Raw genomic sequence first — 16,104 nt, 5'->3', positions numbered from 1 at the left:
CCTAAGAATAGTTGATGAAATGGTAGTTTAAGTGTTTTTCTGCTCAACCATCAACTCTGCGGGTCAAAGGAACCTCTCTGAAACCTCCGCTGGGAAGCCAGCGGGCCTCAACAGGTATGGCTTACTTCAGCCCGGTCTCAGTTTATGGTGGATTCTTAGGAGCTGCTGTTTAGGCCCAGATTCTCACAGGCCAGAATACTGGACCAACCGACCAAGGAGGGACGCAGTGCACCAGCTTTGTCCAGGCCTCAGTCATCGGGTGCCCGCCTTTGAAAGGCTTGCGTCGTACCCACTATGGTCCTAGGTGGTTCTTTCCGGGGGTTTTGGCGCAGAAGCCCCTTTAGCCTAGTCTTGGGGTCAGGAGGTCAGGCCTTGAAAGTACAACTCATTGTAAGGCCCTCTCCGCCTTATGAAAGCGCACGTTCACAGTCGTGCGCGGGGCCGGGTGCTGGGGTGCGAGGGTCACAGTCCGCAGCCTTTTGGAGGGCTTGACCTCTGCAACAGCTCAGGCGAGCGGGGCGTGGCAGCTCGCACCACGGCTGGAAAGCCTGTAGGGTGAGGGTTCAGCTCCCGCTGGGGAACTGGGGCGGGGCGGGGGGTGGGGTGGGGGACTGGGGCTGGCTTGGCTTTGCTGGCTCTTTCTCCCACCCGGGGTGTCCCTGGGCCACGGACTTTGCTCCGGGCCCCTCGCGGCCCTGCGTGTCCGCTCCCCGCAGCAGGCAGGTCCTGCAGGCGTGCTCGGCGAACCTGGGTCCCCGGCGCCCCGTGCGGGCTGCGCCGGGCCGGCCAACCCGGGTGAGGCTCGCCAGCGGCGGGGAGGACGCGCGGGAAAGCCAGGGAGCGGGAAGCGGGCGGCGGCGGGCCCGCTGGAAAGGAGGGAGCGCCGCAGGCGGGAGGACGACGCGCGGAGGAGGGAGCGGGAGGAAGGAGGGAGCGCGGCAGGCAGGCGGAGGGAGGGCTGATTAGCATGCAGCAGCGCTCGCGCGCCCGGCTCCATTGTTTTAACACCTCCCCTCTCCTCCGCGCCAATCTGTCACCGTTCAGCAGGCGAACGCTGCTGCCTCAAATGCTGCTCTTCTCAAATGAGACGGATAATTAGTTGCCCCGCACGAATGCCGCACTCTTCTCACCCCTGATTGCTATCACCTTCTTGCTCCTGGCAGTTTTGACACCTCGTAATCAGCCTGCTGCTTTTCTCTTTTCTTCCCGACTTCTGCTTCCCTCCCCCCTTCCTTCCTAGTTGATTTATTTATTTATTATTATCATTTTAAATGCAATCTCGGTGCCTATTTGGACGAGTGCTCCGCCGAGTTAACCTTGCGTATACGTGTGTGCCTATATATGCATATGTAAACTAGGGTGTGTGTGTGTGTGTGTGTGTGTGTGTGTGTGTGTGCGTGAGCAGGGGGCGGGCTGGCAGTTTTGCGGGGAAACACTGCTTCCACGCGGAGAGAATTTTCTCCTAAAGATATTTTTGGGACGGGAGGAGTTGGGGAGAGGGACGGGAGGGAAGAGTTGGGGAGACCTCAATTAATGCTTTAAAGATCTCTTAGAAATTAACAAACTGGGGAGTCTCGGAATCTGCTGTCAGAAGCGTGTTTTCCCCTCTCCTCTAACAAGCACTGACAGTCTAATTACTGTAGCTACAAGCAGCTGTCGAGGCAGCAGCCCGGGAGCGGAGGCGCCACGGGATGAGCGCTCACCGCCGGCCCCAGCGCCCGGCCGAACCCGCCGAACCTTGGCGCGGCCGGGCTCCGGAGGATGGGAGAGAAGCGCGAGGCCGGCTCCCGGCAGCCCGGCCAGTCCTGCCAGCCCACGGCGGGCCTGCGGGCCGGCAGACTCCCTTATTGTTTCATATTTATAAAGTCTTTACCTTGAAGGTTAAGAGACGTGAAGAAGAAAGGAGGGGACTCGAGGGGGAGTGGGAAGAAAATCTTTTAAGCTTCCATCCATCCCTTTTCTACCTCCAGCTCTCCCTCCCCCGGTGTTGGTAAAATAACCACGCAACCCGGGGCTGAGGGGGCGGGGTGAGCCAGGCTGGAGTGTAAGAAAGCAGATGTCCCCGCTGGCAGCAGCCTCAGCCTCCGGGGAAAGCTGCACCGGGGGGGGGGGGGGGGGGGGCATCCCGAGGACATTCACCTCCCACTTCTCAGGCTTCCCGCTCACAACTGCCTCGCCTCGGCAGGGGTGGGTTTTTTTTTTTCCTTCTTCAGACTCATCGTGTTGAGCACGTAGCCTTCTTACCTGGGAGCTGTTCTTACCCGGCCTCACTTAGTGGAAGCCTAGAGGCAGCCCTGAGAAGACAGAGGGACAGACCTGGCGGGTGTCCACTCTGCCTCTCGAGCTGCGGCTCCTGTCAACCTCTGCAGAGCAGACCGAAGCCCCCTCTCTGGCGGCCCAATAGGGACTCTGCCCTACGAAGTTGCAGCTTGGGGTACTGCGGGAATCTTAAACTCCCATCTCCTACTGAAGTGGTGAGGACAGGCTGGCCAGAGAAGGGGGTAGTGGTCCACTCTGAGTCACTTTCTGGGATACAGAGGTTCTTAGCAAAGCCAGTAAGATGTCAACAGTGTGAGGGGAGAGGAAAAAAAATCCTTTCTGATAGGTAGTGGGGTATGTATCTCCTGACTGGTACATACAGGGAAGTTTTAATTGTGTGAGTGTAGTGAGGAGAGGCTAGGAGGATTGAGAGTAGGGGAAGAGAAGAGTCTGGGGTAATTGTCTAGGCATTTCCATTCAGCCTAGTGGCAACAGAAAAGATGTACATGCCTCAGAACCCTTCACAGTGAATACCTAATAACCGCTATGTCACCTTGGTGAGGAAGATGTCAATGTGATGTGCTTGGCACATTGAAAGTCGAGGTACCACTCTCCTCCTTCCACTGGGCACAGAGGCCTGCTCAAAATCCCCCACGCTAAACCTTCCAGTAGGAGACATTGCTCAAGGACAGTTGCATTTCTGTTGAAAGCTACAAGTCAATGCTTACTTCATAAAATGGAAACCGTGTCTCAACCATTTTTAAAAATTGGGGATGGAGCGGGGGAGGGAGAGAAGCCCAAACGGCAAGAATCATGAAGAATGAAAGGGAAGTCTCATTTTGAACAGTTTTCCAGCACTGCAGACTTGGTACCCTCTCTCAGACGTCTCGAGACCAGTGGCCATCAATCAGGCTGCTAACAATGAATAGCAAATCTCTCAACATGAATTTGAACATTTCTAATCTAAATTAATAAATATGGATTCTCCTTACAGGCTTTTGCATTTGTTCTCAATAAAAGGAAAAAAAAATTTAGAATGCTTAGCTTGAAAGATCGTTTTAAAATTTAAAGTGACCTATTAATGTGTAATAAATGCTATGAGACATGAATTTTATGAACGTTCCCCAAATGTCATTTATTTATTTACCTCAGAAAAAGAGAACACTTTTAATTATCACAACATATGTAAATTTTAATATTTAACTCATTTAATCATGCATCTATACACATAGTAAAAATTAAAACCATGTGTATTATTTAAAAATGATCTAAAATGTTTAAATAATTTTCACTGGGTAACTAATGTCTGATTCGCTATTTAGATGATTATATTGTCTGCTATTCTCTATAAATTATATTATGTATTTTAAAAGAACATTAGCTGTAGCATAAATAATTTAAAAATTCATGTGAAATCCTATACACAATACCCTATAAACATTTGGTTTTACCAAATTTAATAGATGTCATGAGTCAAACAATAAGCGTAGGGATTTGAGACATAAATTATGATTATGTAACTCTAAGTCACATGCATAATTTTGAATTATTATAATAGTGTAAACATGAATATAATGAATTAGTTTTATACAAAATGATCTCTTAAAAGATAAAATAACAAGTTTAGAAAAAAATTCAAATAACTGTGACACTGAATTTCTTTTATAAACCATCTTAAATTTAGCTTACAAGCAAGCATTCTCTAGCATTATGAATCCAGAATCACCACAGAGAACGTGATAGGTCTGTTTTCAAATGTGACTTAAGTCTCCCCATTAAAGTGTGAATTAAGATGCCGTAGGAAATCCCCCCTGGATGTAATGGACGGTGGGAAAAGCTCTTGACAGAATTCACACACTTGAGGTTTAAGGCGTTCCGAGTCTGTACCAGTTAGTACCACTAAGTCAGTGTCTTGGTTAAGAAAGGGCTTCCAAAAGGGCTGCAGGAAACAAACAAAAACATCTTTTGTTACTTGTATTTAAAATTAACTTGCATCAAATTTCAAATCCAAAAATTTGAACGACTTTTGTATGAGCTTACATCTGAAATTCTCTATCTAATGTGAAAGCAGATTTATTTTTCAGAGTGGGCATGACTTAACCACATACTCTTTACATGTTTATAATTATATCTTTACATGTTTAAAAATACTGCAGCTTAACACCAGCAGCCATTAATATTCAGTTATCTCAATGGCAATAGTTTTGAAACACTGGCCAATACTTTAGACTTTATTAAGTTCTATGTTTTGTACTTTATAATAGAAACCTTAAATTGTAGTAATACATGTACAAGCACACTTTTATTAAAGGCAATTCAAAATACAAATAAACAAATTACATATAATCAGCATTTTGGTTTCTTCAAAAAGTTTCTTTTAAACTACTATACAAATCCCATTTGTCAGTTTAAAAAATTCAAATGTTAAATCACTCAACAAACTTGAACCTGAGACACAGTCTCTTGATTTCTTACTTTGCTTGTTTTATTGTTTGGCCTCACTCTTTCTTGCAGATAATAAAATAAAAACCTATCAATAGGTGTCCAAGTAAAGAACTATGGAAAATTGTAAATAAAAAGAACCATCTCCATTGTACTTATTAGCAAATAAAAACTTGTAAATACCTTTTTAAGAACCCTAGAATAATACTATGTAGGAATTAGTTTAATAGTAGGTACTTAATAAAAATGATATTGACAAAAATATCTTACTTTCCTGAACTGTGTAAGCCAGATTATTAAAAACTGATTACCTTGACACAGCTAAATTAAGAGTCACTTCATAAAACCATTTAAAGAGACTCCTTTGTGCTCCAATTACTAATACGTTTTCAATGAAACACAGGTTGGTTCACGCTTGACAGTGTTTATGCCTTTAACTTCATTCATCTAGTTAGCTAAGTATTTATATAAACAGTCCTGTTAACTGAAGTTTCTGGGTTTCAAGGCATTACTATCTAATAGTGAGTACTGCAGGACAGCTGTGTACAGCAGTTTTAATATGTAAGCTCTGTTTAAGTAGGAAGATACATTCAAGAGTTAGAACAAACATCTTAGAATGTGGACTCAATTTATTTTCATGGGAAGTTATTGTTGACACAAAACTAACAATATTTAAAATAAATGTCATAAAATTTGGGGCCAAGTAATTTTTTGTTGAAAAATTTCCCTGATGAGAGAAAAGCAGTAATAATTATAAGTGGAAATTAGTTAAGAGTTAATTAGATTCAAATGTTACTGGCTGTAGTTTAATGAAAAAGTAAAAAAACTCTAATGCAAAACTGTTGTGGCTAGTAATGGACTTATTCCTTTAAATATATTTTTATTAAGAATTATAAAATAGCAAGAAATTAGCTTAAAAGTCAGCCAGTTCCTAAATTTGGTAAGCCAATCTTCCAGTGACAATTTACTTTTGAAATCTGACAGTAGCTTTTGGTTCAGACTGGATCTGTTCTTGGAATTTAATTGGAACCCCAATTACTGACTCAGCAAAAGTAAAAAAAGAAAATCACACAGAACAAAAATAAGCTGATACATATTTTAGTCTTTGCTATGAAAGCTGAAGTGAAAAATACTTATTTGGTAGTAATGATTAATATAAAGTAAAAACAAAGTATGTAACCAAAACTTCCTTTCTTACTATCTGTGGACCACTCAAGAATTGTACCCATGAGCTTCATTAATACAAGAGAGTAATGTTTAAAAAGACTCATTTAAATAAACATTTTTGCAAACTAAAACTATAACGTGGCCTTTAAATCAAACCAATTTCTTTGCTTTTTTGCTTTTTCTGCCAAAATATCAATTATCTAACCTTATGCCCCATGTCTTGTGACAGCTCAACACCAATTCCCTTGCATTTTTCAAGCTGAATACTTTTCCACCAAGTTGTAATCACATACCAGCTGTTTCCCTTGCTGCACTATAGAAAGTAAATGTACAATGCAGGGTGCCATCTACTGAAACATGAATGCACAGACTGACTAGGAAAAGAACAAGCAAGAGGGAATGGAGGGAGAATAACAAGCATTAGAATTGATGCAGTTCACAGCTCCACAGGAATTCCACTCGCAATAAATGAAATTGTTTAATTGTTTCATTTGGTAGCAACTATAGCTGAGACCATGATGTGAAATAAGTACAGGGCAGAACACAGAGAGTTAATAATTAAGACTTGTCAGACCCCTAGGTTTTACCTAGTACTGAAGCATACTCCAGTCTGACTATTGCTTCCTACACGCTGTTTAAAGGTCTGGAACTAAGAATTCTTAAAGCTGAAGAAATTTTTTCTATGAAAGAAAATCAAATGTTTGAAAGTTCTAATGGGGATTTTTTTTTCACAAGCTTCTGTGTATTTTAACACTTATATACTTTTCATTTGCTTTCAGGAATTAAACAAAACTTATTTTTCTCCCTAACAAAAAGAATCTTTCTGTGAAAGAACCTCAATCTGAGAAACAGGGTGGTAGGATTAGACTCATGGGCTACATAGTCTTCCTGCTTCACAAACAGGAAATAGACATTTGATTAACTCAGTCAGGAGTCATTTCAAAGAACTCATTCCTCGAAAAGTGTATACGGATATCTGTTTATGTCAGGTCAGCAACCATACTACACCTCGCCGACCTATGTACTACTGTAACTGAGAATGTAAGAAGTAGGCCGAATGACAGTTTATTCTGAATATTTGATGCAAGTATCTACTTATGGAAAACTACACATTATTATGTGTACATGTACAAGTTTTTAATATTTGTTTCCCATTATCAAGTTTAATAAAGCATCCACTAGAATACTGACATAAATAAGTTGTGATTGAAGGACTAAGCATGTAAAGCCATGCCATAAATCTCGACAGAGCTTTATCATATTCATATTTAAAATTCATGTCCTTTATTACAGAACTTACATATTTTACTGAAAGTCTCAACTATGGATAGTCATTAATTTAAAATGGATGTCTGATAACTTAAAAGAGATTCGTATCTGTGCATGTATGACAAAATGTGTGTTCACACATAATAAAATATTTGTTAATGCAAAACAGTTACCTGCTGTGGTCCTCGGACAGCTTTTCCTGGGGAATCCAGTGAGGGAAAAGGTGCATCAGGCGGGTCCTCAAGTGGGAATGTATTTACATAGAACACATTATGGTCTCCAGCTGGCAAACACGGAGCTCTAAGATTTGAGGATTTTGTTTTGTCAGTTGTTTTAAGGTTTTGTATAGCTGAAGTTATGGGGTCAATTCCCCGAATTTCAAATAAAGTTTCTTCTGTTTTACCAAAGTTTCCTGGGTTGTCTCTGACTTCCATATTAAATTTGTCCTGGCACACTGCCTCAGATATGGCAGGAGTAAGAATGCTCGGTGTCTCTGGAGTGCTGTGTAAGAAAGTAGAGTCACTGTCCGTAGGTGGAAACTTGACATTGAACTTAGAAAGTGATTCCAAAGAGGTGTCTTCCTCTTCTCGGCCCAGTCCTCTTGGCGTAACAGATGCGATACACGGTGTACCTCTGTTTATATCATGTTTAGCCTGGGGCTTAAACAGTGCTTCTTGTTGGTCTGTTTTATCAGTGCACTGGATAGGCACAGAGCACTGTGTGTCTGCAGGAAGAAGGACACAGAGGGAAATAGTCACACTCAAATCTCGGCAGAGGACTATTGTTTTTCTCTTGGTTTATATACCAACTGAAGACACCCAGTATTTTTATGTTTGCTCCCATCTTCCACGAGGATAACAGCGGTCCCCTGCAGGTGAACTGAACCCAGCATTCAAGCTGCAACTGGACTGCTTTGTCTTCTCCTACGTCTTCTGTTATAAGCTTTGCATCCTGTTCTCAGCTACACTGCTTCACACTTACAAAAATGCTTGTAGTGTATATACTTACTTTGTAACAGAAGCTACAACTGTAAGCTTAAATATACACGTATACATATACACATACATACATACATATGTATATATAAATTAGGGCATTTATTATTTACTACATGAATTAGTTAATTCATTTCCCCTAATATCAGTGTGTTATTAAGTATAACTAATTAGTTTAGTCACTGTCTACACTCAGTGGTGTCAGGGTCAGGAAAGAAGAAGACAGTGGAGGCAGTAGAGGTTGACATCTTGGATGCACTTTAAGGAATTACATGTGAATATAGCTGGGTGTGGTGATGCACACCTTCAGTCTCAGCAGTTAGAAGGCAGAGGTAAGTGGATCTCTGTGAATTCCAGGCCAGCCTGATCTACATAGCAAGTTCAAGGACAGACAGGGCTATATGGCAAGACCCTGCCTCGAAAAGAGAAAACAAAACTGTGTGTATATGTCATTTTCTCGGGGTTAGAAAGGCCTCTTTAACTAACAAGTTGCCGTGAGGTAGGCAGCAGAGCTGCTTTAGTCCATCCACCTAGAAGCTATTTCTCCAACAAGATCTCTAGGCTACAGTCGGATGCTGGCAAGGAGAACTGAGGAACCAGTTAGAGTGACAGCAATCACAGCAAATTAAATGGAGAGATGAGCTGCTAAGGGAAGAAGGAAGTCAGCAAATGCTGGCAGCATGGGAGGAGGCAAGCAAATCAGAACTGCAGACGTATGAATTCAGAAAACACCACAGAACTGAGCTGAAAAGATGGCTCAGTGGTAAGAGTACACATGTCCTTCCAGAGGACTGGAGTTCAGTCCCCAGAACGCACACTGGTAGCTCACAACCACCCGTAACTCCAGTTCCAGGGGCCCCTACCTCTCTGGCCTTTACAGGCACCCACATTCATGCACATACCCGCATACACAAGATTAAAATTAAATCTTAAAAAACAAACCAATAAAGGCCACAGTGTAACAAAGGACCAGCAAGAGCTGTATTTCATAGTACCAAAGCAAACCAAAACACACCCAACAACTATCAAGGCACAGTCCATGTTTATGATCCTGACATACTGGAAAAAACGAAACTAGCTCCACCATGCCACTTCAAGAAGCCAGTGTGCTTTGCAGTGTATTTGGTTGTTTGTTTTTGTCTTTCAGACAGGGTCTCCTGAAGCTTGGGCTGGCCTGGAATTTCCGATGTAGCTGAGGTTAGCTCTGGATTCCTGACCCTCCTGACTCCACCACCCGAGGGTTGGAATTACAAGTGTGCAGTACTATGTGTGCAGCCATGTATTTTATACAATGGATGAGTAGTCATTAGTGAAGTCATACATTCACAAATGCAGACTTTACCAATGGAGCAGGCAGAAGAGTACAGAGCAGACAAAGCATCTTCCACTCTGTTTAAGTTAGTAGGCATTCAACAAATGCCAATTTCTTTATATTTCTTTGATCTTTGGGATATTACGACACTTAACTGTTGCCGTAGCACATTCCAACACAAAAGCCTTCTGTTTGGATAAGGTGTGCAGTACAATGCCTCCACCTTCTTTAGCTCATTCTACAGCATTACCACACACCTACATATCTCCCCCTTCCTCTCCCTCAGACTGCCTCATTATGGCACCCAGGGTTACCCCAAACTCTCAGTCCTCCAGCCCCAGCCTTGCCAGTACTATGGCTATGGGCATTACCATGCGTAGCTCTTTGCCTAACTCTTACTTGTCCTTCCCAGCTTGACCTCGACACTGATTCTCTGGATGGCTCTCCCATGATGCTTAGGTGCTCTCAGGACTGAATACTCTTAGGTTTGCAGGTAGACTTCCCTTCCCCCATTAAAGCAGGTTTCTATGACATCTGAAAGCATGTTCTGCTCCCTATTTACGCAGGTGTCCACCTACTGCCCAGCACACATATGATACTGCATTCTTTTCCTCACAGAACCTAGATTATAACCCACATTTACTAGATACTCTGGCTGTGACTAATTGAAACCAAACTCAATTGTTCTGCTGTATTTCTTTGACCTTTGAGGTTGATAAAGTCCATTCACTCTCAAGTAGTCACTTTTCCTGGTAGTAGACTTGAGGGTGGCAGGAAATGCTAGGAAATAGGAATAAAATTCTGCAATACCTGAGGAGGACTATCTTCTCCAGTGACTTTCAGGAGAACAAGGTAAATGCTTTAGACTCTGCAGCTGCTGCTAATGGCAACGACTATTAACACTGCCAGCACTTCCATGTGCCATGCACTAACTGTGGTGTGCACATTAATTCACTTAATACTCAAAGCAACGCCAACTCAGGCACTATTATTATCTCTAATTTACATGTGAAGGAATGGATATGGAGAGGTTAATTCTACGGCTACCTTCAAGGTTGTGCAGCCAGTGAGTGCTAAATCTGGCACTAGGACCCAGGTAGTTAACTCCAGAGTGTTCTCAGAACCATTATGTTAAACTGAACATGCTGGTTTCTACACAGAGAGGATCAAGCTGACAAAGCTGTGCTTGGCCTGACTTTCTTAACGGTGACCTAATCCCCCTTCAAAGAAAACAGGGACACAACAATCAGCTGTAATAAGTAGGCAGATATTTTCTTTTGGAATAGCTAGCTGGTATATGAGCTTAGCCACTTTAAAGTAATTTGAGTTGATCTGTACACGTGGTAAGAGGAAGATTCTAAGATTCCTATGACTATTAGAACTCTGAGCTTAGATAAAAATCAAACAAAGTCCATGAAAACACCTGTCACCTAATACCACACTGAGAGACACAAGCCAGTGAGCATGTAGCATTTACAATTTGTTTCAAAAACACTTACTTTTGCAAGGAAAACGAGTAAAATGAAAAAGTTTAGATTTCCAAATTTACATATAGGCTGTTTAGACTGCCTTTGCAAATTATCATGAATATTGACAAAAGAGCCAGGGATTGTCTATATCCCTAATCCTGTATTCTTCTTATCTAATAGCCAATGAAATAAGACCCTGCTTTTAGATTAGTAACTCTCCCCTAGAAAATATTTCCTTAAACATACAGTTCTGCCTTTATCTTTTCTCAAGGTTACTGTCCTGAGTGAATGACCAAAAGAGACACGGTAATGACACACATGTCTGAAACCCTGCACAGGTGTGCGTGGTAATGGCACATGTGTCTGAAACCCTGCACAGGTGTGCGCGGTAATGGCACATGTGTCGGAAACCCTGCACAGGTGTACACGGTAATGGCACACGTGTCGGAAACCCTGCACAGGTGTGTGTTTCTGAACTGTGTCTGAACCCCCTCCTCTCTAATACACAGTAGTAGATAGTACAGAGCTAGCTATACCATAGGGTATAATATTTAACATTTTGTGGTTTTTTGGACCAAACAAGGCTTTACTCAATTTAATACAGATATAAAACATTTCAAGAGTAATGTTTTACATATTATTTGTGACACAGTTAATATAAAGCATAAGAATAATGTTAAGCAGCTTTCATGAGGAAGAAATGGAAGTTAAACACTCAGTGTTCAGGTTGACAGATACATACTAAGAGTTAGACTTACGCAATTTAAAAATGGTCAAAGTATTAAATAATTGATAATGGGTTATGTTCTCTGCATAACAAAGAATATATCACTATTACAATGTTTTGATAAGATGTTGATGTTCAAAGAGCATGCTTGTGAATTCTAGATACAGCTAGCCTATTTTAAGTGAAACTGTTTACTTCTAGTGTCTTTAGTCTGTGTAAAAGAAACATTTCTCCTGAACATTACAGAATTAAGATGGAGAATTGAAGAGTTCTTTTTGGGAAGACAGAAGACAGACACGGGGGGGGGGGGGGGGGGGGAGACACACATATTACCTCTATACACAAAGGTTGCTTTCCTCCCCTCCCCATTTACTGGAAGCCAAGGCTGCTGTGGCAAAAGAGAACTTACACTCTCAGTGATTTCAAGTGCTGTGACGTGAGAGCCACAGAACAACGGGACCTTCAACTAAGGACATGCTCGTCATCACTGTTGCAGCATCTCTCAGAGTGAAAACTACAATCACACTGCTAGGGGATTGCCTATAGAATACCCCAAATTACAAGGGTAAAAAGAGAATCTATCATTTTCAATGATCATTTCACTTTCCCTTTGTTTACTGAAGTGTCTGGATGCTAGACTTAATTTCTGTTATTTTGTTATTAGTTTAACTACGGAAGCAACTACCAAAATGCCAGTCTAGAGCTTTAAAAAAAAAGAAACAACCTAAAAATCCAAAACACACACACACACACACACACACACACACACACACACACACACACAGGCATGTGGCTCATGCCTACAATTCCAACACTTGGGGACTGCCAGGTGGATTCCTGCAAGTTTGAGGCCAGCCCAGTAGACATGGCGAGCTCCATGCCAGCCAGGTGGCAAGCTGAGACCCTACCTCAATAAAAACAAAAAACCAACACGTGTGCAAAACAGATGTTCCTAAGCGGCATTTTATACTCAATTTTTATTTTGTGCTGCCAAAAGAACTGGTTCTAAGGAAATGTACACTGTACATTTTTTACTCTTGAACTAGATTATCAGAAACTCTAAGTAGTGTTTAATGATATCTGAGGCAGAATTTAGTTATAAACAAATGTGATGTTATAATTTTAGCTAGTTAAGTAGTTAGTAGTGTTGTTTTGAGGTCACTTACTGATAAGTTAATGTTTAATATGACCCCAAATAAAAATTATAGAGATGTATCTTATATTTTCAAGATGGTACTTCTCATTAAGCGAATTCAATTCAATTAAACCTATACAGCACCATATACAATGAATACAGTGAAAAAGCAAGAATTCTATAATGTACAGCATAGAATTTAATAGCATATATTTGTTCAACCATAAGAGGCAAGATGCAGATTATTAGCCTTTTATAAGCATTTGGAAGTATTTTTACATTAAAAGTGAAATCAATTTCAACCAGTACAGTTAAAAATCACTATAAGATAATTGAATCTTACCAGTTGCAATGTCTGGTATGTGAAGTTTGCTTAAGTGGTCTTTCTGGGCTTTCGCCAGCAAGCAAATCCTATGAAATTCTTCCTTAAGGTCCCAGAAAGTCTTCTCTATATTATCCCTAAAAACAAATCAATATTTTGAAATGTAAGTTATAACTTCAAGTGATTTTTTTCATTGTAATTAAATATATACAACATAGTTTTTATGGGCTACAGAATTATGGAAAAGTTAAATGTTAAAAACAGAATTTAAATTTGTAGAAAATATCCTAAAAACAATCCTAGTATTTGAAAAGCTAGGCACAAAGCAAATGAAAAGAGTGCTAGTTCATAAATGCACTGCACAGTAGTTTATCTATTTATTCATATGTCACACTCATCTTCTCTGTAAACATTATAAATAGAGTATTAATTATTCTTCACTCTGGTTCCTATCAGGATTCATCTATGTCAAACAATAAGGCCACAATACAGGGCTTGTTGAAACAGGGTCCTGGTAGAGAATTCAGCTGTTTAGATCCAGTTCCATTTGTAACTATGTGATGTGGTTAGGTCAGCTCACATGTGGGTCCACTCCAGTGGTTAACAGTCAACTATTTTTCCTTTACAATGGTTACACATTTTAAGAAAATCTTTAAAAAAAAAAAAAAAAAAAAAAAAAAAGTATTTCTTAGGCTGGAATAAAATCTTTAAAAAAAAAAAAAAAGAAAATACAAAATGCTGTTTTAACATTCATAAGTCTGGAGTTGGCAAAGAAGGCTCTAGAACCACCTTTCCTGATGTGAAGGGCTGCTGAGGTCCTTTGAGGGGTCTTTTCCAGAAGAACCTTCTTGTCTTCTTACCTGAGATTAAAAAAAAAAATGATCACACTTTACACGCTTCCACACTCAATAGACAAAACACAATACAACATTCACCTAATGAAAACCAATCACAGTAATACGTGTTTGCTCTCTCCCACACAGTACAAGAGGCTTTATGTATACATAAAAAATATTATAATAGGTCTTTTTTTTCTTTAAATGAGATCAAGGGAAATGAAAATAAAAGCATGAATTATTTTCAGTAATTTCTTTGATTACTGTATATACTAATGGTAACTAAAGGATTTTTCATATTCAGTTAATCAAAATTGCTACTCTGATCACCAAGCACCTCTATGCCCAGAAATTTAGGGGCAAAATATTTCTGACACTTTGTTCTTTGAGATTCACTAATAATGGCCTATATGTGTAAATCAATGTCCCTGTCTTTTGTTAGGTTTTTTTAAAATAAGAAATGCAACTGTGACACAAGAATAACCAAACTACAGCTCCTGCTTATTTAATAAGCATCTAAAAGGTTTATAAAAGATGATGCATTATGTATTTGGGCTGTTTGGATACAAGTCCTTGCCTTCCACTCCCACCTTGTGGCCTATACTGGTATTACACATATTCTGACACTGAAAACTGATAGCCGCAGAACATATTGTAGTCATGTATTCTATGGCTCAGAGTTAAAAATACACAAAACCTCATATCTGGTAGGTTCTTTGTGCTTTCTGAAACCGTAAGCCAACAAATTCCTAAATCTGATGAAGTCTTAATATTATATACTCATAAATTATACTGTAGCCCAAACTGTATAATTAATTCCTAAATTCAAATTCAAGCCATTTTTACATTTATTTATTTTATGTGTGCATGCAGGAACAACTGGCAGGGGTCTGTTCTCTCCCTGCCATCTGGGTCCTGGGAAATGAATTCAGGTCTGCATACTTAGCAGCAAGTGCATGTACTCACTGGGCCATATTGTCAGCCCAGTCTCGAGTAACTTTTGGTTTTATTCAATGTCACTGTTAGCTATTAGTGAAATAAATTCATTTTCATTCTATTTAATTATGTGTAGGTGAGTGTGTGTATCTGTGCACATAAGTGCAGGTGCCCAGGGAGGCTGGATGCCTCAGATCTCCTGAAGAAGAGCAAGTGCTCTTAACTGTTGAGTCATCTCTTCAGCCCTCTCTACCAAAACTTGCACGAGATTATCAAATGTGATAGCAAGTCAAAGGAGAGGTACATTATGATAACAAAAATACTTGATTATTTAACATTAAATTATAAAAAGGGATTATAATTAATGGAACAATTTCCTTTTAAAAATTGCCACTAGAAATCTGCAGTAACTATTTTACTAGGAGGTAGAAAGAACCAAGAACTGAAGGTAAATTACGGAAAGTGGTAATGACAACACTGTACTTTCCAAACTCTGATTTTTACATAACTAAGAGCGGCTGTTTCTGAAGTTAGAAGAGTATTAAAAACCAACCGCGACTGACTGGGAAAGAGGGAAAGAAAAGGTAATAAACAATGATAAATTTTTGTTTGGCTTAGAAAATTATTGGTGCCAACCTTCTGTGATGTCTAGATTTGATAAAGTGAAAAAAAATCACTGGGTGTATTGGCAGGGGCAAATGGGGTACTCTGGTAACTCAGGGATTTCTATTAAATGCCTAAAAATGAAAATCTTTTAGTTTAGGATAAAAAAAATACAGCTTTTCATAGTTTTGTTTTTAACTACTATTAAAAAAAAAAGCATTACTACATCAAGCAGTACACTGCAGTTTCTACCATTCATACTACATCTGTTACTATGTAGCAAGTGAGCATTTTTCTCTTTGAGAAAAGCCTGTGTACTTTTGTGAACTCACTGTGTAGTCTATGAGATCATCCTGTGTTAGCCTCCAGAGTGCTGGGGTCACAGTTGTGTACTCCCACCTCCAGCCATCATCTGAAAACTTTAGGACCCCTAGCACTGGATGAAGAATTTTAAAAACGGACCCTTAACATACTAGCTGGAAAATAAAAATGCACGTGGGTTGCTGAAGATGTTCTGCGGTAGGGTTTAGTTAGAACGGGTTTAACATGCTAATGCCATTTTCCACTGTAACAATACGACACAACTTCCTCAAGACAATCGTTATTTCTGAAAGGCTTTAGGACTAATGCAG

The 16,104-nt window shown here is 40.3% G+C and overlaps 1 protein-coding gene across 7 annotated transcripts in view; it reads right to left on the bottom strand.

The window, feature by feature from the left end:
• Positions 1-3,368: 3,368 nt before the first annotated feature.
• Positions 3,369-16,104, bottom strand: part of Tank (TRAF family member associated NFKB activator) — an 83,313-nt gene continuing 70,577 nt past the window's right edge. For all 7 annotated transcript variants that reach the window (XM_059260547.1, XM_059260545.1, XM_059260544.1 and 4 more), the window contains 4 exons: positions 13,887-13,957; positions 13,119-13,234; positions 7,311-7,861; positions 3,369-4,198 (listed from right to left, as the gene is read on the bottom strand). In XM_059260547.1, the coding sequence (XP_059116530.1) occupies positions 4,022-4,198; positions 7,311-7,861; positions 13,119-13,234; positions 13,887-13,957 (915 nt within the window). In that variant the 3' untranslated portion in view covers positions 3,369-4,021. The remainder of the gene's footprint in view (positions 4,199-7,310; positions 7,862-13,118; positions 13,235-13,886; positions 13,958-16,104) is intronic.

Source organism: Peromyscus eremicus, chromosome 4 (genome assembly GCF_949786415.1).
Source record: "Peromyscus eremicus chromosome 4, PerEre_H2_v1, whole genome shotgun sequence".
NCBI lineage: Eukaryota > Metazoa > Chordata > Mammalia > Rodentia > Cricetidae > Peromyscus > Peromyscus eremicus.
This window is presented reverse-complemented; position numbering and strand designations above follow the sequence as displayed.